The 21,746-nt window shown below is 31.5% G+C and overlaps 1 protein-coding gene across 1 annotated transcript; it reads left to right on the top strand.

Moving 5' to 3' along the window:
• The first annotated feature begins 711 nt into the window (after positions 1–711).
• On the top strand, positions 712–21,454 carry LOC132719417 (uncharacterized). Its single transcript, XM_060703182.1, has 17 exons — positions 712–942; positions 2,320–2,370; positions 3,841–3,926; positions 4,221–4,293; positions 4,813–4,854; positions 5,217–5,273; positions 6,683–6,780; positions 7,296–7,377; positions 10,403–10,529; positions 11,346–11,485; positions 12,436–12,541; positions 12,945–13,105; positions 13,702–13,906; positions 14,421–14,522; positions 15,177–15,551; positions 16,020–16,149; positions 17,219–21,454. Exons 1-17 carry the CDS (start codon positions 907–909, stop codon positions 18,030–18,032), a joined length of 2,685 nt encoding a protein of 894 aa, XP_060559165.1. The 5' UTR covers positions 712–906; the 3' UTR covers positions 18,033–21,454.
• Positions 21,455–21,746: the final 292 nt, after the last annotated feature.

The following is a 21,746-nucleotide window of genomic DNA, read 5'->3' as shown; positions in this document are numbered from 1 at the left end:
CCTTCAATTTTATAATTTTCTTCGCATGGTCGATAAATAACTCGCTTGGTCCAAGAAAATATACATCGGAATTTACCTTTAACGTTCACGATATAAAAAGTTTGAGTAATTTTATAATTTAGGCAAATTATACTTACTATTTTCCAATGTCGACCGTTAAATGTAAGCATATAAGCAAATAATTAACCTTTCAAGCAAATGATGACACGAAGAAAAATAATAAAGGTATTGATAATAGTAAAACAATAAAGAGATAAATTAAGAGTAAATATAGGTATGAATGAATTCTCCAAAAATTCACAATCGGGTGCCTTATTAGTGGTAAGTTAACATTAAGTACAAAGTTGTTTTCAGTGAAAGGGATAACTTTTCAAATACCCTAGACATTTTAACAACGGATTAGACAACCTCATTTGTGAAACAGTTTAGTATCAGAATAATATTATAGAGAGCCTTACATTGTTTTTAATGTTAATTGTCTTACATTATTTTTAATATTAAGTGCAACCTTGAATTAAAAGCATACAATTTTAAACAATAAAATGATAAGTCATTAAAAAGTTGGCAGTGTTTATGATTACATAGCATATTCTATTTTATCTTTACCTTTTTTCCTTATTTTGTCTTTATCTTGTTATGTTTTAGTCTGTTTATCTGCATTATTTTGTTCTTTGTTATAAGTAGACCAAGTTGCAAATTTTATCTCTTTATCTGATCTTGTCAATATTGCGAACATCTGGCATTGTTACAAGGTGTATAAACGGTGTAATCAAACAATAAAACATTAATATCATAACACATACATGCAATTATAGGACAGTTTATAAAGATGAATTAAGTGGAAAAGAGTGATTTTGTACACAAATCATATATTGTTAATTCATTTCAACACACGAAACATCACAAATGTCGTCTCCTGGACCTGAAGCGATATCGATTTCAGTAAGTTAATATTTACTTTGTTTTAAAGTCATTATATTTACGCTTTCATTGTGACTAACATGAACATTCATATATTTCACTCTTTAATTTTGAACACATTAATAAAGATTAGATGATTTTGATATATTTTTCGAAAACATAACGTATATGAATGGGTTGAAATTTTAAAAATATTTTTTTTTATCGATTATGACAAAAGATATATAATGGGACACGTTTAGCTCTTGAATAATAACGGGCACAGTAATTCGAACTGAATAGAAACTCATTGATAACACCAGCTATGTATAGATACATAAAATAATATAAGTGCTAAAAAATATCATCTGAGTGAAGACAATAGTTTTGATTTGTTGTACCGGGGGAGGGGGGTGGGGACTCGTATTAAGTTTTACCATTCTTCCATCCATACGAGCGTCCGTCGTCCGTTCTCATGTTGCGTCGCACGTAACTCAAAAAAGTATCTGACCCACAGTCATGAACCTTTACAGAAATATTGATCAGCATGTTTTACTGTGCACCTGGGTGTTTGATTGTGGGTTTATTCTATATTTCAAGAGTTATTGCCCTTGACTTAGTAAAAATATGTAATTTTCAACTTTTGTCGCAATAAGCTCAAAAAATATTTGACCTAGGATCATGAAACTTCAAGGAATGTTATTCAGCATGTGAAATTATGAACCTTGTGTTTTTCTTGTGGATTTATTCTGTTTTGTTAGAGTCATTGCCTTTGACCTAGTAACAATTAAAATTTTTGAATTTGTGTCGTGCGAAGCCCAAAAAGTATTAGATCTAGAGTCATGGAACATAATATAGGAATGTTGGTCAGTATGTGCACCTGTGCACCAGCGTTTGATTGATTCAATATTTTGTATAGTTATTGCCCGTGACTTGGGAAAATTTTGCAATTTTCTATCTTAGCTGCACATAGCACTAAAATATTTGACATAGACTCATGAAACATTTTACAAGAATGTTGAACAGCATTTGAAGCGATCCGTTAACCAACCTGGTGTTTTTGCCTGTGAATTAATTTTGTTTTCTAAGAGTAATTGCCATTGACTTAGTAAAATATTGAGTGGCACGTAGCTCAAAATGTATTTGACCGAAGTCATAAAACTTTATAGGAATGTTAGAGTTATTGCCCTTGAATTAATAAAAATTCGAAATTTTAAAACTTGTGTCGTGTGAAGCTTAAAAAGTATTTGACCTAAAGTCACGAAAGTTGACTACGTAAAAAATGCGGTTCCATTTACTTTATTTAAGGTTGATTTACAGTTGTAAGATGAATATACTTGTATTGTTTCAATTTTGATGTTTCAAATACATCTTTTGTTCGCATTCCGTATAAATGTTACAATTGCATATTATTTTCAGGTTAACACGAAAGAAAATGTATGGAGAGTTCCACAACACGGCGATAACATGGTATGTCATTTTCTAAAAAAATAACCCCGCTATGTAGGTCTGCTGAGAACGTCCGCTCGTCGTACATTCGTGTCCGGTCCATATCTAAGCCTTTCATAAAAGGAATTTAAAATATTTTGGCATTTATAAATGATGTTACTATAAGACAATAGGCGCAACAACCAAACCTCTACATCCAAGATGAACTTGGTTATTAAATGACAACATTGTCTATATCTTTCCCGTCCATCGAGGGATTTTCAAAATACTTTGCACAAATATATTAACAATTATAAGACGTCGTGTCCTGTACAACAACCGGACCCATATATCAAAGGTCAATGTCATACTTCGAGGTCAAATCCTAACATGGTCTGTTATAGGATACATGTAAATGTTCGTGTCAACTCCATAACTTTTTCATAAATCAAGGCATTTTAAAATTACTTTGCACAAATGTTCACCAGAATAAGACGATGTATCATGCGCAAACCCGAATCTGTAAAAATGGTCGTTCTTGGGAGCCAAAGCTTAAAATGGTCAGTAATATGGTAACATGTGTGTCTGGTCATTGTCTTTTCAGAAAAATATAATAACACTGAAGTGAAGTACGGGGCATTTTTTTACCGCTGCCACTCATCATTGACACCTGTAATATAAAAATCTGGATAAAATGAGATCCCTCGGAAGCATTAATCACAACAAAATAACATGAAAATTGCAGACTCGGTTTGAATGAGTCTGTAAATGAGGGATAATAAAAAAGGACAACATCCCTCTCTTACCCTAGCACCGGCTTGAGCGGTTCTCAATATTCTGAACTTAAATGATCACGAAGGACCAGTAAAATATAACAAGACATACATTTTGAGGTATACATCGGAACTTTAACCTTCTTTCCCTGAGTCATTTTAAGTTTAGGAGCCTAACATTGTATACACACTATGTTTAATGTAGGTTTAGGAACACATAAGGGTATGTTAAGGATAAGGGTAGGGTAAGGGTTAGAAGTATGTTGAACAAAGATCAAATACTTCACATTAAGTGCAAGTGTGTTAGAGTTTATTTATACTTGCCACTGGTTAAACATATGCACAGTCTTCCAAATGTGTATTAGTTATTTTAGATTTTTTAGGAACGTGCAAGATACAAAAAAATGCCCCAATTTCAGAAGATTCTCCTGTTTATTTAACGTTCCAAGTGTTTAAGCATTAATGCATGGGATTTCGATATAAAGTCTCATCCGAAAAACTGTTTAAGTAATTTAAGTTGGCCAGGTCAGTAATCAAACCCACAATGTCGAGATACAAGTCTCGCACTCTAACGCCTATATGAGCTGGCATAATTGGATTATCATATCTCCTGTTTGTCCCAATTCACAGTGTTTGCTAATTTCAATAGTATCAAATCTGCAAATGTTAAAATACATGTATGATTAAAAAAAATACAAATAAATTGTTTAACTGACTGTACATTATCTTATGTTTGTAGACACACCATGAAGGGAATATAAAGATTTTGAGAGTACGAATTGTATCAGGAACTATTCCAAGACAAAGTTTTTTCACCGAAACTTAGTATGTTTTTTTTGTTCGTTATAAAACCTGCTTCAGTCATATACATATAGTAATTTCCTAGATAGTTTATCTTCTTGAAAATCTCCTATCATAGGTTTGCAAGTGCATATATCAGTGAGAAAAGAGCATGGAATAAGGGAACTATGTTAACCAGGATTTAGCATAGGCAAGCTTACTTAATTAGTTTATGTACGGAGACATTGATTAAATTATACAGAAAACAGATAAAATTTAAAATTGATTTTAATCAGTAAGCGCACTAACACACGATAACAAGTAAGCCGTTTATTACAGTTATATGCGAATATCGCTGAAGGAGAACAGACAGGCAACAGAAATACATACCGAAAAAGAAAGTATCAAACAGGTTTATTTTCAAATCATACTTTGTTTTGCTTTGAAGTGAGAATTAAAACACACACATGGTCATATCTTGCCATAATCTTTATAACATGAGTAAGTTTACTGTTTAAAAATTGTATTAACAATTTTCATAAGATATAGCTTTATACTCTGTAAAATACAAATATAAACACAAACTTTTTATGTGATTTGTCTGAAGCAATAAAATATGTCTCTGCATATCTAAAATCATGTCAAACACACTTTTATTTCAGTAATACGTCATTAAAATTTCAGAAGGGTTGGTCGTTAATTTCAAGACATTGTACGTAGGGCTCTTAGGTGGTCTTACAGTATTTTCATATTTTCATTGTGATACCCATTATATTATTAGAAATTGCTTCAAAATGAAAAACAAAACTGCACAGATTTCGGAATACTGCACATATCTTGTTTGAGAATAATATGCATATTAAAGCTTTTTTTTAAATACTTCATGATCTAGATAAAAGCAAATGTATTGAAGTATTTACTCTTCTTACAGACAGGGAACAACCCAAACTGGGATGAGGAGTTTTTATTCAGGGTAAGTAATTTGTCCTATATAGTTCTTGGTTAAATTTAATGAATTCACAAATAGTTTTATTTCGACACGTACTAGGTGATTACTGGATTTCACTTTGCCCTATTTAGTCACTGTTCTTGTCACAGTTATTATAGCTTTTGTCTACAAATATATATCATATGTGTAAACTTTATACACTATATTTATATGCTATATTGCAGTTAAAAGTTATTTTGAAAAAATGTTAAATCTTTAGTCTTTAGTCTTATGTTAGTTCAATGTAAGTGTATAAATGTGCCACTGATTCCCATTGATTCCCAAGAATGCTACATCATATCTTAATTTACCTATGTGTGAATATATTTCCTTCTGATTTGTTACAGGTGGATCCTAGAAAAGAATATATATTACGGTTTGAAGTGTTTAAAGCATGTACAGTGGTAAGTTATTTTCTAATCAATGAATTGTTTTAATCTAAATAAATCAGAGTCTTAAACAATACTTTAGTCAAATGCAAGTTGTTGATTAAATAAGGTTTTCTGGTGTCTCAACCAGTATTAATAAAGCTTCTGTTCTCAAGTTGCTGACAATTTCTACATATAAGGCCACTCACCCCTTTTAACACAATTCTTACAAAACAAACATCTTGAATAATTCAGATTTGATTTTGCCTTTAATTGACCTTGACTGGCAAAGTCAGATAAATGAAATTCTCTTGTTTTCTGCTGTAACTCGCTGTATCTTTGTTGTTTGTTAATGGATTAATTTCATATTTAGAAATAACATCTTTTATATCAGGACTTTCATGTATATCGAACTCAAATTGACTTTGTCTCATGAATGACATTAACCTTGAAAGTCACATTATTGAATTTGCACCGATTTTTGCTTTAATTGTCCAAAACTTGATTATTAATCAATGGATTATTTTCATACTTGGACAAGACAAACCATCGGACAGGACTCCTAAAAAGGTGGAACAGACCTTGACCCTGAGTTTTAAATAACCTTGACCGTGAAGGTCAAATTATTGAATTTGGTTAATTTGTCATAATTTTGTTAGATACGTATTTTATTCATACGTGAACAAAATATTGATAACCTTTGTGACCAAACGGACATGTTATATAATTTACATATAACATTGACATTTTAATTATATTGACAGTCTAATAAATGAATTTTATTTATATTTTTTACTTTATCATTTATTTTTGAGAATGAGTCAAGCTGGATAAAACAACAAGTGTGACTAGACAGACATAATCAAATTGTACAAGGAAAAACTTTTTTTCTTAATTTTTTAAAGCTTTGATTTTAAACGGATTATTTGATTTCATATAGAAAAAGATAGAAATAAACGAACGTTGCCCTTCCCTGGCGGTGGCTCTTGCTTAATTCTAAAACCTGTTAACTGACATTATCAGTTAGGGGATAAGGTGTATTTGAATATTCATTACTGCTTTTATATTTAACAACAAAGGTCATTTGAACGTTTGAGCTTCAGACATTTGATAAAAATGAAAATAAAAAATGAAAATGACTACTTTATAAGAAGCTTAAGAGCGTTCCTAGTAAAATCAAAAATGTTTTGTGAGTTAGCAAGATAGTCATTTTACAAGAGAGAATGTTTTGTGTTATAGACATACTCTCCGTCTTAATAACTTTAAGACCTGGACATATATAGATAGTTATCTTTTGAGAATATATTTGAAATAATGATTGTATTACATGCATATGATTTATATATGTTTGTCTAGACTATGGAATATTTTGCTGACATTTCTCAATATTCCTACTACTTAGATATACATTCATGAACAAACTGTTGGCTATTCTGTGTTTACAGTATACATACCTGGAAATCCCATTGAATCATACAAGTATAGATATTGAACGACCAGGCAGAGATGTTGCCAGTAAAGAATATACTCTTACACCTAAAGGGTAAGTCTTCGAAATATTTGTTTACTTCATTTGGTTTAAACATATTTTATTCGTCACATAAACATATTTACATACATGATATTAACAATCAAAACAAGAAAATGGATTAGACTGGAAGCAACCTAATGCTTATTGAAGTCTTTCATTTATAATCATATCGGATTTTAGAAGAACTCCTTTCAAAGTTAACGTGTTTTATGACATCTTACAAAGTTATTGTCCGCAATCATTTACAAAACTGCAAGTCATCCTACCATAGATATGAATTCATTGCACAGATAGATGAAATAAGCTTTTTGAAAAATGACCAACTTAATGTTTAACATTCGTAGCCTCTTAACAAAAATATCGGATTTCTTAATAAATTTCTAAGGTCTCATACTATGTCAATTTATTTTGATCAATACTTAAGTAATGTGCACTGCAGAGTAGCATCTTATCTGTTTTGTCCCATAGCCATCCCATTATGCTGTTTGTTGTTTTGTTTATGATATTGTATGTCATCGTGTGTATAGACAGCTGCAGTTATATCTGGCTTATGTTGGTAATGAAGAAGAGATTGAGACTTCAAATGAAAATCCTTCAGCCCCTCAAGAGGTAATAAACATAATTATATTTCTCTTTCTTATATGTAGTAATAATCTGTATTAAAGATTCAATCAGTCCCTTGTGCCTGAGGAGATACCGTTTATAATTGAGGCATACGAATCACAGCAGCTGCATGATAAATTGGTCTGAATAACTGGAGTCTATGCATCTCTTAGCTCCAGCAGTTGAAGTGCTTTTGCACCCTGGTGTTGCTTTGAAGTTTGTAACACATGAGGTTCGTCAAAATCACCTTTATAAATAAATCTATCGTTGTCAGACCTATTAGCAAGACTTTGCCAGTAAAGTTTGAAAATTGCTGAATATCCTTTGCAATATTGATGAGGCTTAAAATCTATCCAAAATTAATTGTAATTACTTTATATTTCTAATGAAACAAAGTTTTTTGGATATAAAGAATACTTACGGTGCGTGTTATTTTATAATGTCCCTGGGCATATAGTAATTGACCCGTCCGTCCGTCCGTCTGTCCGTCCGCACGACTGAATAGTAATAAGCGGCCATCTAACTGTAAACAGAACAAAAGAGAACAACATAGTTCATTCCCTAACAAAAGAGTAAGTTGCCAATGGCCCACTATTAAACAAAAGAAAATATTCACAGTAATGGCCCCTTTTTCTATTTCGACCATCCGTCCGTCTGTCAATCTGTCCGTATGACCTCAACCTAAAACGAAAACTTCAACCTGTTCCAATGGCTTCATAATTTACAAACTTACTAGTCAATACAAATGCATGATCTTGGCAAGTTGCATAAGTAATAATAAAGTTCTATCTATACTAATGACTTCATATTTTCCACACGTACTAATCAATACAAAGTACTTGATATTGACAAGTTCTATAACTGTGCCATCCATTTGTCACAGTTAAAGGACCTTGTATGGTTAAAATATGCCGACATGTTGAATTTATTTATCCTAATTGCTATATTTATGAAATGACATCTTCCATATATGGTAGGTGGATATCTGCAATTGTCCTCTATTGTTTTTGGAAATCAGGGTTTCTAGGTTCAGGGTCAATGTCATTTGTATAAAAAATATTTTAACATTTTGCTCATACATCCTTTTTTTTAATTTGATGTCTTTCATGTTTAATACAAACATGCCAAGAGAGGTCATCAGTTCTTCCTTTGGGTTCAGTTAGGGGTCAAGGTCACCAATGTATATAGTGAAAGATATATTTCGTATTTGGTAGGAAGATAACTTGCATGGTATTCTGCCTTTGGATTGAGTAAGGGGTCAGTAGGGTCAAAGTCACCATTGATAAAATAGATGTTTTACACTTTTGCCCATAAAAGCTTTATTTATTGACATATGTATATTATATTTGGTAGGAAGATAACTTGCAGAATATTCTTCCTTTTGATGGAGATAGGGGTCAGTGGGTCAATGTTAATCGTGCTAATAATAGAGTTCACATAATTATTTGGCTATGAAACCTTTTTTTACTGATGTTTTTAGGTTGAGGGTTGGGGGGGGGGGAGCTTAAAGGGTAACCCCGTTTATTTTGAATATAGATAAATACATACATTCAAACATACATACAAAGACTTTTTTAAAACTTATAATACAAAATCAATAATATAATGTCCACACTCACATACTAATTATGAAATGAAGAAATGAAAATACATTTCAAACCGTCCCAATGTTTGTAACCTTAGCAAACTCTATAGACGGTCTTTCAAAATTCATTTTACAATAATATATATACTTCTTTACAAATAAAAGCAAAAGATTGGTTTCATAATCAGCATTTTGTATGCCTAAAAGATTGTATTCTTGTCAAATGCAAATGAGTATTTTCAAATAGGCCATGAATCATATCAAAAACAACTTTACAGCTCCAAAAAAAGGTGTTCCAAGCTTTCAGAAAATATGTTGCTAACTGCAGTTTGGATAATCTTTGTATTATATCTTATACAAAAGTTCGTTTGTGCCAAGGTTTCTGTGTACAATTCTGTATTGAAACCATTGTAAATTTGTGTTTTATGTGGTGTCAAAAATAACTGAAAAACTGATGTGTTTATATTTTTGGCAGGATGATAACATGCGTGGTCTCCTTCCTTTTGATAAAGATGTCTTATATATTTGGTAGGAACATAAAATTAAAGTCACTTTCTTTGGATGGAGTTTTGGGTCAGTTTGGTCATGGTCACCAGTGCTAAAAATAGATTTTTTTACACTTTGACCCACATCTCATTTTACTTATGAACATGTCGTTCATATTTTGTAAGAAGAAAACTTGTATGGTATTCTTGCTGTTGATCGAGCTAGGGGATTGTGGGTCAAGATAATATTTTTGTGGCAATTTTTCTGCATTTCTGAGTGAATGAGTGAAAATGAATTGAAAAATTGTTACTGACGGGTGAATTTGTATTTAAAAAACACGATCTTGTTTTTAAGGATTTTAATAACTAAAGTATACGTCCTAAACTCGTTACCTAAGAGTTCGATAGTTATAAAAATATGCTAGTTACAAAAAGATAACGGAAGTCAAGGATGTTTGATAGATCTATTTTAAATTACATATAACTGATTTCTTTTCTCTGATCTCGATGGAAGAAAATATTCTTTCCTAATCCGTTAAAATATAGGACGTAGCTTATAGTCGGCCAGTCATCCGTTATCATTTTGTCATTTCATCAGTAATTTAGGTACACTTAAAAATGGAATAAATGTTGTTGTTGTTGTTGTTTGGGGTGTATTGGATGACAAAGGGTCCATACTAAAGGTAACGACGAAAGTAACATTAAAAGCAATATCAAAAACACAATTGTTTTATTAAACAAAAATGGTTTGACTTCCCACAAAATGCAAAGCTTCAAGTATTATTCATATTTATATGCTAGGTTAATGTATTCGATTCAATATTTTAACTAAGTCAAAGATTACCTGCAATTTTCATTTTTTTCTTAAAGATAAACTTATAATGTGTTGTTGAAAAGTAAAAAAAAACTGCGAATTGAAATATACTGCTTTAATTGTGTATGTAAATATTATGGATTCTAGGGTAGGGGTGATACATATGACGATAAAGATGACGCTATAGATAACAAATTTGAAGACTGGGATCCAAACACACAATATCTCATGGACACTAATGATGATGGCAAAGAAGAATTAACTATCGATTTTGGTTAGTAAGCTATAAACGTCTGATAATTTAATTGTTCGCTCGTCTATAACTTCGTACATTACTTCCGTGGCAAATCTGTAAAGCTAATAATTAATGTAACAATTCTTAATGTACGATATGAGCTGTTACATCAATGTTTTACAGGTAAAAGTTGATGCTGCTGCACATCAAAGACGCCGCCATATGATGTCTATTACAGTTGAATATCCGTAGCCTTCGCGATAAAAAATTTCAAACTTCATCACCTTAAAAAAAGTACCAAAAAGTGTCAAGAAATGTCCTCCAATTGAGGCATTATTAGACGTTTGTACACTGAATTTAAAAAATCTTCAACTCGATCTCTTTTCTATATATCTAGTTAAAATATTGTTTGAGTGTGAAAAAGTCCCATTAAGCCTATATCAAAGAAATATGTAAGATAACCTCCTTGTAAGCCAATGGTACATGCACTAATCACTTTGACCAAGAACAATTTATTCTGTTTTTGTACAATTTCCATGTGTGTTAAATAACAGAAAATGCATTATATGTTAAAACTCTTTTGACAATCTACCATATCAAAATGGAAACCAGGTAATGTGTCTAATTATTAATTTTGTAAAGCTATTTCATTAGATGTAGCTTTTTTGAATTCAATACAATCAGTGTCAATAAATACAAACTTTAAGGCTGGTTTTAATATATTATTATGTAATGACCAAAGCTTAAATTGCTTTAATATTTTATCTAAATCTATCATTAGTATAAGATAATGCGTAAACTAATACATGTATTAAGTAAGTAAATTTAATTACCATTTATCACATGTTGATGAAGAGGAAGAAGTCATTGATGATGAGGAGATACACAAGGACGTGCTAGACAAGTCAGTTTTGGAATGTTTGAATCCTGAACCAATTCTCGATAGATTACAAGCGAATGCCGATATCCCTTACACCGATGTTCGTGATATTAGGGTATGTCATTAGATTAGATTCTAACCAAGTTGGATGGTTATACAGTTCAAACTCCACAAGGTGGTCCTCTTTAAAACAATCATTTTTATTCATTGTTTAGAAAGTATGATTCAAATCAGTCATTACCTTTATTTATTACCCATTGACTTGTATTAGACTTGTATTAGACTGTTAGCAAAACGTTTATAAATATATATATAGGAAATAAGAATTTTGCCATTTCTTACTGCCTAACATAGCACAGAGCTGTCAAAAAGGTAGTTGTTATAAACAGGAATTTATATGAAAGGAGTGAGAAAATATGCATGACCTCCACTAAATAAATCTTAATGGCTATATCAAACATCAGGTCGAAAATATTTTACAGATATTCCTTTGTGTCTAGGTCAAAGTACAGTGCTGGTACTCTATATGGAGTGTATATTTATTAAAGGGTCTGCTAAAAGCAAAAAGTAGGTTTCTTTGTTAACAAGAGACACCAATATGCAGGAAAACGCTCGAAGTTTTCATATTTTTTAAAAGCAAGCAAAAATAGTTTAAACAAATCGTATAAATAAATGAAAAAATAAAAGAAAATGTCTTCTTTGAAAATTTCAAAAGGTAGGTCTATTCACACTTGTTGTTTTGTCAAATTATGAATCATTCCCATAATCTTCGATGGTCAATTTGACATCTGAAACTATGCTCATAGTTCAAACTATATCGCTGTACATCAACGGCAAAGAAACTATGTCATTATTCCACACTATCTAGGTCTGCAATTATCAAAGTTAAATTATACATCTACATGCACATTGTCCAAATTTTAAAGCTGAACATCACAGGAGAAGAAATTAAAGTATCTAGGTCAGCTGATATTAAAGTTCAAATGAATCTCACATCATCAAAAATTTAGGTCAGTTGATTTTGATAAATGACATACTTTGCACAATGTGTATAATGTCTTATAGGATGAAGAATGTGCTGAAACAAGGCAAAAACATTTGTTTCAAAACGTATGTGACGAAGAAACAACTGAAGACAAAGAAGAAATATCAGACAGTTTGAATGAAAAAGGTATGAGTGTATGACAATCTAAATGTATACTTTATTCTTTCTCAATTACGTTCTTTTTTCAGCTTTGCAAACCACATTCGTAATCAAACTGTTTCGGTTTAATATGTGCTTAGTTTATATTTTTTATGAAGACTTTGTCGAAAGTTGTATTTATAGCCTTCACCAAAGATAACATTTTATTAAATATTGAGCAATTAAGCATGGAATTATATTTAATTTAATCTATTTGGGAAAATAATCAATGCAACAAATATCGATACACTTATTTCAATGTGCCTTTTTATCTAGAAAGGGTAGCCAATAACTTATTTTTACAACTTAAACAATAATAAGGTAAATAATTTAAAATACTCTTTCGAATGATAAATAAAATTAATATGGATAATAAATCATTATTTTTCAGAAGATGATAAACAGGAGACAAGAAAAGACACAGAGAAGTCACATACGCGCGTGCTGAATAGATCAATATCAACAATTAAAGAAAGTATGAATCCTGAACCAATATTAGATAGTTTGATACAGGACGAAGTTTTCCAGAATACTGTCATACGTGATATCATGGTATGTCATCAATGTACTTTGTAGGCCAATAAATAAAATATTGACTCCTGCACTAACAGATGCATAACATGAGTGGATTTCAAAGAAAATAAATTAAGTATAAAGATACTTATTTAGATGACATTTAACAATATCGCTTGACCAGCCAAATAAGAGTGTCAAGCAATATTTCACTGTTAAATGGTAGAAATGGAATATGTTTATTTGCACAAGTGCTATATTGTGCAATTAAGTGTAAAAAAAGAAATTTCTATACAGATATCAACTACAGATTGACATCGTATACATTTTTACCACATGATAAACTGAAACCATTATATAAGAAGTCATATAAGAATAACGAGATTGAAATCAAAAGCACAGCCAAAAGGACTTCACAACTGTGTAGAAATTGCTCACGAAAGAATTCGCATACTGGCGCTTCATCAACTCTTGTATTTGTATGTAGCGGCCGAAGCGGTACCTTTACCTTTATATTGCCCCTTGGCCATCAAGAATAGGTGCGTTAGTGATAAACTTGTACTATCTTTAACTGTAAATAAATAATATTACATGTGAACATTATTCCATTGTTAGTTTGAACCTTTTATATTTAGGAACAAACAACTACAACGAAGAAGAACGAAGCAATTATAGAAAAGGTCAGACAAAACGGCACCGATGTATATAAACTTTTCAAAAAATACCTTGGAAAAAGCCAACAGTATCTTTTACTGAAGTTTATTGAAAATACTGAAAGAGGGGAAGAAACAACAGACATACAAAACGAATTGAAGGAACAGACTAGACGAAGATTAAAAGGTTGCCTATTTGGTGTTTAAATATAATTTTGATTAAAAAGTTAATAACTACTACTACTACTTCCACCACTACTACCATCACAAAAACCATGACTACTTCTACCACCACTACCAGCACAACAACTAATAATAATCATAACAATGAAATACTATTAATAATATATAATAATATATATAGTAATCTATTATGATTGATTTACAAAGAATCTAAAGAAGAAAAAAACATCTACAAGAGTGTAAGTATTGTTCACAAGAAAATGAAAATATGTTCGTATAAAATATATGAGTACGTTTGGCGTATTGCAATCATCAGGAGTGTATTCATGATTGTATAACGTTTTACGTGTGTATTGTGCAGTATCAAAAATATTAAAAAGAAAAGAATTATTATTATTATAGGGAATTCGTAGTCGAGACAATATCATTATTTTCATATCATAATCAAATGCAGTGATATTAGAAAAAAGTGAAGATGTGTAACGTTTTAGCTACAGACGTATCTTTTATTGTTCTAGAAATTCGACATCAAAAATCAATTGAGGAAACGTCTGTCAATTTAGTGGAGGAACAATTGGTCATTTCCATTCAAAATGGAAAGAAATTCGAAGGAACACAAGGTATTCATTTTTCTCTTTCCTACTTGGACTTGGTTTACTGAAATGCGCTATAAACTGTTATAGTCATTAATGATATTTAAAGCTAATCCATATGCACAATCTACAGTTCAGATATATAGAAACAAATTACAAACTTTTCTTGGTAAAGATAAAGGCGAACGCTTCTTTATAGGAAGATATTCAAAACAAACATTGATATGTTTTATGACAGTGGTATTTATATCAAAGTTTTTATAACCCAGGAAAACCCAGTATTACCCTGTAACATCTTGCGTTTACCAATATATCACATTCGTCAGTATTCATAAAAACTAGGTTTTGCTAACCTTGACAAATAAGTAATATCAGATGCTTAATATTTAAACCATGGAACTTATATATTTAGTGGAGTATGATGTCCGCTGCATTTTTCTACAACTACATTTGCAATTTGTTACTCTTAAGTTTAATTCAATGGCTGAACTTTTAGCAGGGTTCCAATATTTTTATTAACTATTTTGTTTAAATAAAAATTTAAGACAAACATATATTAAGTCTTTCCCTTTGAGAGACACATCGCAAAATGATAACGTTTTTTTAATTGCGTGTTGAATATGTATATATATATCTTAATATTTCTCATAATATTTGAACTTTATAAATATTTGTATTCAGATATAGAGGAGAAATTGGGTATATACACTTCATCTAAACCTAGCTCAGAGGAATGCTGCAATGTAGTTAAATGCATTTTTGAAGGGTCAATGGAAAAGTATTCAGATCAACTAATCAAAGCAGTTAAAGATATATCCTCTATTATGAACGTAGAGGTCAAAGCAGCATCTGTGGATAAAGATAATACTGTTGTAATGACTATGGCGTGTGCGTCTTGTAAAGAAATAAGAATGCTGTTACAGACACTGAAAGGGAATGAATTTAAATCAAAAATAGAAAACCTTAAAACTGCTCTCTGTAAAGAGTACGAAATTGTCTGCGTCATTCATGCCAAAGTATCACATGAAAAGATAAAGGAAGTGCAACAACATTTGAGTATGCATTATAGATTATAATTATTACTAAATAATTAACATGTATTCTCCATTGATTTTTTTCAAAATGTCTATTTAATTATTTATTATTGCTAAATTCACTGTACTTTTTCTTAGCAAACGCCATAGATTTGGTAATTACTACATTCTTTCCTTTACTGATATCATGCATACTTCTTTTATTTTAACAGTTTTTCATCTGCATTACATCCGATTGTCATCACTAACACAGACTTGTAAAGATCTTTAAGTCAACTAGTAATGTGTGTTTTGACGATGTTTCCTGCAAGTCCTCTTAATATGTATAACGTATTAAATCAGTGCTATGTAAATTTATATACACATCAATTTAATATATTCATGATTTATACAAAAAGTTTTAGTGTAAAGTTTAACTAAAGTTTACATTTGTATACATGTAACGTGAGGTATGCAACATTTTACTATGCCTTACTTTTCTTGACTTCAGTGGAACAGGGTGTCATAAATGAAACACACGCCGACGATTTATTCTGCGAAAATCATCCCCAGCAACAGGCTGAGCTGTTTTGTCCCGAACATGATAAGTTTGTTTGTCATAAATGCGAAGAAAAGCATAGGTAAGGCTTTAATATTAAACACAATGCACTTATGCACTAATATTGGGAGACTTATTTTCGTTCTGCACAGTGAAGTACTCATGTAACTTGTTCCTGCTTTCATAATACATTGTTCCTCGTTTTCGACAGTATCATTGAAACCAGTACGTGCATGATGGCCAAATTTCAAATTCTGAACTACTTTTGTCCTCTTTAAATTAATTAGTAAATATCATGAAATGTATATGTTTTTGAACATAATTTAATCCATTAATAAATAATGCACTGAAGGGCACCTGAGGTCTTCCTCCACCAGTTAATCTGGAACGTCGCGATATGACCTATACTGTGTCGATGTGACATAAAACCCAAAACAAACAAAAAACCGTAAATCCTTACTTCCAATGAATTAACAGTAGGTTATATTTAGTTTATTTTATTGTCTCTGTGTATATATTTGTATTTATCGCTGATTGTTTGTTAAGGGGCAATAAATTGAAGTGTTTTGTCTTTTCAAAAGCTTAATTTTAGTCATCGAAATCATCTAACACTATGACGTTGTATTTATCTTTGTGTTTGACAAAATCACTTTGCAAATGTTTTCAAGGATTCAATTTCGACTTCAATCCATCAATTTAAACGACATTAATGTCGGTTTTAATCGAATTTATTGGCAGCTGCATTTGTTTACAGAAAGTATGTATTGGAAATGCTTTGAGGTCAGTGACGGACGGATCCCTTTAGAATGCAACATGCATTATTGTAATGTGTGTTTGTATCAATGTAGCATTTCTTCACTTAAAGCCTGTTTGGTCTTAAGAACAATTTAGGGAAAACCGCTTTTTTCTACAGTTGATATCTCGTTAATATCAAACAATTTCAAACAAATATTTCAAGATTTCGACAACCTGTGTACTTTCAATTTGATCTTATCACCCTGAAGGCTCGGTCGGAATTCTTGTCTAAATTTCAAAAAAAATTTCCACTTAAACCATAAAAAACTTTAGGTAATTTTTGCATTAAATTAGATAAAGCTGAACCACAACAAACATGGTCACGTTGTCAATAATAAGTTTTTTATCTTCTTTAGAATGTGCCAGGGTGTAAGACAAAGAACAAAGGATGTTAGCACAAAAATATACAGGATCAGAAGTGATGAACCGGCACATATATTGTGTACTACAATGAAACTTTGTACACTACCTTCAGGTGAGATTCTGCTCATCGATAATGTAAATAATAAGTTGAAGAAACTTGATTTGACCTATAACGTTGTAGGCCAATATACGTTTGATCAGTTGGAAAAAACCTTTGACATTTGTGCAATTAATGCCACAAAAGCCTTTGTTGCCTTTGGCAACCAGGTTTGTGTTGTTAGTGTTGGGGATATTGATATTCAGGTAGAGAAGTTTTTCAAAACAAAGGCCCCTTGTTTTCGCTTATACAGTAAAGACAGTGCCATATACTATACCGACAACCTGTCAATCTATACGTGTGATGAAAACGGAGACAATAATAAAAATTTACACAAGTTTAGGCAGGAAACTTTATGTTATGCCTTAGTTGTTAGTGATGACAGAAGTAAGATTGTTGTGGCTGCTGGAGTGGTTGGTCTTATTATAATTGATGCGAACAACCAAAATCGGTCGACAGTAACACTACAGGAATTACAGGGTTGTACTGATCTATGCATAGTAAACAATCAAATGCTTCTCGTGTGTGCGTCTAACACGTTATATCTAGTAGATATCGAACTTGGAAAGGTATTGAAACAAGCTGCAATTGGGTTGCGCTGCCCTAGGTCGTTTGCCTTTGACGTTATAGACAATTCGGTGATCGGTGGCAATCTAGGAAATGATTTCATTTCAGTATTTAATGCAAATATTGAGTATGATGCTACGTAAGACGTAATGGGTATTCAGGCTGCAATAAAGCGCCTGCGTATGAACTGAAATAACCATGTGTCATCTTTTGTTTAATTTAGTCTTTTATGACAAGTATTTACTTCAACCGATTTGCTGTGATATATAGTACATACAAAATATCTTTATTGTAATCATTAAAACATTTGAGATTGTTGATCTTAGTTTATGTGTACACTCATCTTCTGGTTGTCGCTTACATTTGTTTGTGAAGACAACCCATTTCTGTTAAGTATTCTTGTTTTTTTAAACATTTTGTGTCATAAATATTATAATATCATATAATTAAGCGATTATACTACTGATTTTGTTTGGCAAAGAAATTTGTTTTGTGTGGTTATTAGGCTATTCATAGTTTGAAAATATAATAATAATTACAACTGTATCATCGAATAAAACATTTCCATTTGAATAGTTGGACAGTTAATTTAGTTACACAGTTAGTTTAACCCATTACTTCATGGGCATTTTGTGAAAAATGGCTGTTTTCATTGAAAAGTCTCCCGTTACAAGTTCAAATTGCTATAATACTATAAAAACCGCTTCAACACTAATCAAACTTGGCACAAATGTTGACTGGACCATTGCCCTTGCAACAACATGCTCAGACATAAATTTTCTGTTACCATGGCAACGAGGGGACATCTCAAAATTGCCAAAAATCACTATTTTGCGTTGATTTTATCCTTCATAATTGATTTCAAAGTGCTGCAACTTCTCAATGGATTGAGATAGAGTCAAATGCTTTTCAGCGTTGGTTACACGTTACCTTATGATCAATCTGGGGTCATTTATAGCCTCTCACAAGACCAAAATTTTCTTGGCGATGAGGGGGACTCCGCCCCCCTTCAAACCCCCCAAACAGAAGGGGGCACAACCCCCTTCTGGCAACCCCCTGATGTATCTTTTGCTTTGGGGGCCGCGCCGAAAAAGTGGTCACTTTTTTTAACAACATTTCTCAAACAAAAACAAGTGTTAGGGGCCTAAATAAGGCATTTTGTCACTATTTGAGACAACAAAAGGGGGGGGGGGTGAAAAAGGCGTTAAAAGGCGTGTATATGAAGTAATGGGTTAACAGAATATGATGAAAATACTTGAAATTGCCCTAAAACGCGTTTTTCCATGTTTAAACATGGCCTGTCATATAAATTTGAAGAAAAATTGTTGTTTGGTAGATTTTTTTTGTTTTTTTCATTAACCCATTACTTCATGGGCATTTTGTGAAAAATGGCTGTTTTCACTGAAAAGTCTCCCGTTACAAGTTCAAATTTCTATAATACTATAAAAACTGCTTCAACACTAATCAAACTTGGCACAAATGTTGACTGGACCATTGCCCTTGCAACAACATGCTCAGACATAAATTTTCTGTTACCATGGCAACGAGGGGACATCTCAAAATTGCCAAAAATCACTATTTTTTTTGCGTTGATTTTATCCATCATAATTGATTTCAAAGTGCTGCAACTTCTCAATGGATTGAGATAGAGTCAAATGCTTTTCAGCGTTGGTTACACGTTACCTTATGATCAATCTGGGGTCATTTATAGCCTCTCACAAGACCAAAATTTTCTTGGCGATGAGGGGGACTCCGCCCCCCTTCAAACCCCCCAAACAGAAGGGGTCACATCCCCCTTCTGGCAACCCCCTGATGCATCTTTTGCTTTGGGGGCCGCGCCAAAAAAGTGGTCACTTTTTTTAACAACATTTCTCAAACAAAAACAAGTGTTAGGGGCCTAAATAAGGCATTGTTTCACCATTTGAGACAACAAAAAGGGGGTGGGGGTGAAAAGGGCGTTAAAAGGCGTGTATATGAAGTAATGGGTTAATCAGTATATTTACTTATCTTGCAAACATATTTTAATGTTTTATATGATTCATTTTTGTTTTAAAATTCAATATTCTATTCTTGTGTGTTTTATGAATGACATATTTATTCATTGTTGACAATTTGGTGGTATATTTTCATAATAACATTATAAGAAAAGAAATGTTTTGTAGTCCGCTACCGGTTTAACCTCTGTTCGTCTGCCTGACCGTCTGTTTGCATTGCATCACAGGGAAAGTGGGCCATTTAACTTTAAATAAAACCAAAAAGAACACGATAGTTCGTTCCGTAACAAAAGATTGGGTACAATGTCACTCTTTTAAACAAAACAAGAATGATTATTTGTTATAACTCTGGTCTTTACTTTCATGACTTTTCGTCTCCATGTTTCTTAATTTCACATAAGTCAGTTGTGTGGAGATTCAATAATCTTGCTTGATTATTTCCAGAATAATGGCGTTCTTGAACTTGAAATTATTATGTTTAACTGTAATTTCATTTCTTAAAGGGTTAACTTTAATATTTGAAAGCCCACATCATAATAATATGACAAAGTTAATAAATCTTACGTCCATATTTCCATAATAAACCCCCCTTAAACTTTGATGTATCCTATTTTACTCTATAACTTTCTTATTTCTTCATGGTTTTGCATTTAATTCTAAATATATGTTCATTATCAACACCTACATCATCTGTAATAATATTTATTAGTCTAGCATCTGGAATTCTATGATTATTTTCATTATGAACTTGGAATAAGTTTGAAATTTCTTTCATTTTTCAACTTTTCTGCTCTGTTACTATAAATGGTACTTACTTTACACTTAAGAAATTGTTCTTTGTCATCGCTAATATCATGTATGAAAATGTTCATTAGTGTAGAATCTTTGTTCAAGAGTTAATTCCTCTTTATTTTAAAAACTTTGATGAAAATATGTTATAGTTTGGTTACAACCAAGGATGTTTAAATATTGGCAATTGATCTGTCAGTCTTTCTGTCTGTCCGTCTCTAAAATTCTTTTCGTCTTTTAAAAATCTTGGAAATGTTTCAACAAAATTTTATAAAATAGAGGTGAATTGAAATATTACATATACATCTTAAGAAAATATATATTGGATCTTTTGATGACCTGTTGTATAAACATTACTTCCTATTTAGGCAGGGACATTTCAACACCTTAATAAAACACAGACAAACTATGAACTCAAGAAGTCATCCATGTCTTCCACAATGGCATCATTGAATGTCCATGACCCTTCTGAATGTTGCTGACATATTTCTTGTAGGGTTCGAGCCGTTATGGGACTTTTTGTTTTGCTTTTAAGCTTTTATAATTGCTTGTTTTATTTTTAAATGAATGATTATAAAATTGCCTATAATCACACATATTACTAAATTATATCAACACTATAAAGGGAAGATACTCTGCTTTAAGCTATTGAACCAGACCAATGAATCATTCCCCTTGGATTGAAAATTTATAAGTAATATGAAATAGCTGGCGTTTTATTATGTATAATAAGTTAATTCTGGCAAGATTATTTGTGTTAAATAACATGAATGGAAATGTTTATGTAAAAGATATTATTAATGCCATATAAATGCCATTAAAGGTATATACGAAAGATATATACTAAAATAGGTAACCTGAAAATTCCCTCCGATTAAAATTTATAATTAGACGAGAATGTGCATTACATGCATGCATTTTTGTTAATACGCATTTTGATTTTACAACATTGAAAAAATAATTTTTTTGAATTTTGTTCATAAACGAAATTATCATTTCGCCATTATGTTACTTTAATAGAGTAATTTTATTTTGTATGACAGTATAGAATAATCCCAGGAAAGAAAGGAAAAG

Source organism: Ruditapes philippinarum, unplaced genomic scaffold (genome assembly GCF_026571515.1).
Source record: "Ruditapes philippinarum isolate M1 unplaced genomic scaffold, ASM2657151v2 ctg2382_1_1_1_1, whole genome shotgun sequence".
NCBI lineage: Eukaryota > Metazoa > Mollusca > Bivalvia > Venerida > Veneridae > Ruditapes > Ruditapes philippinarum.
The sequence above is the reverse complement of the archived record's forward strand: the minus strand, read 5'-3'. Positions and strand labels throughout refer to the sequence as shown.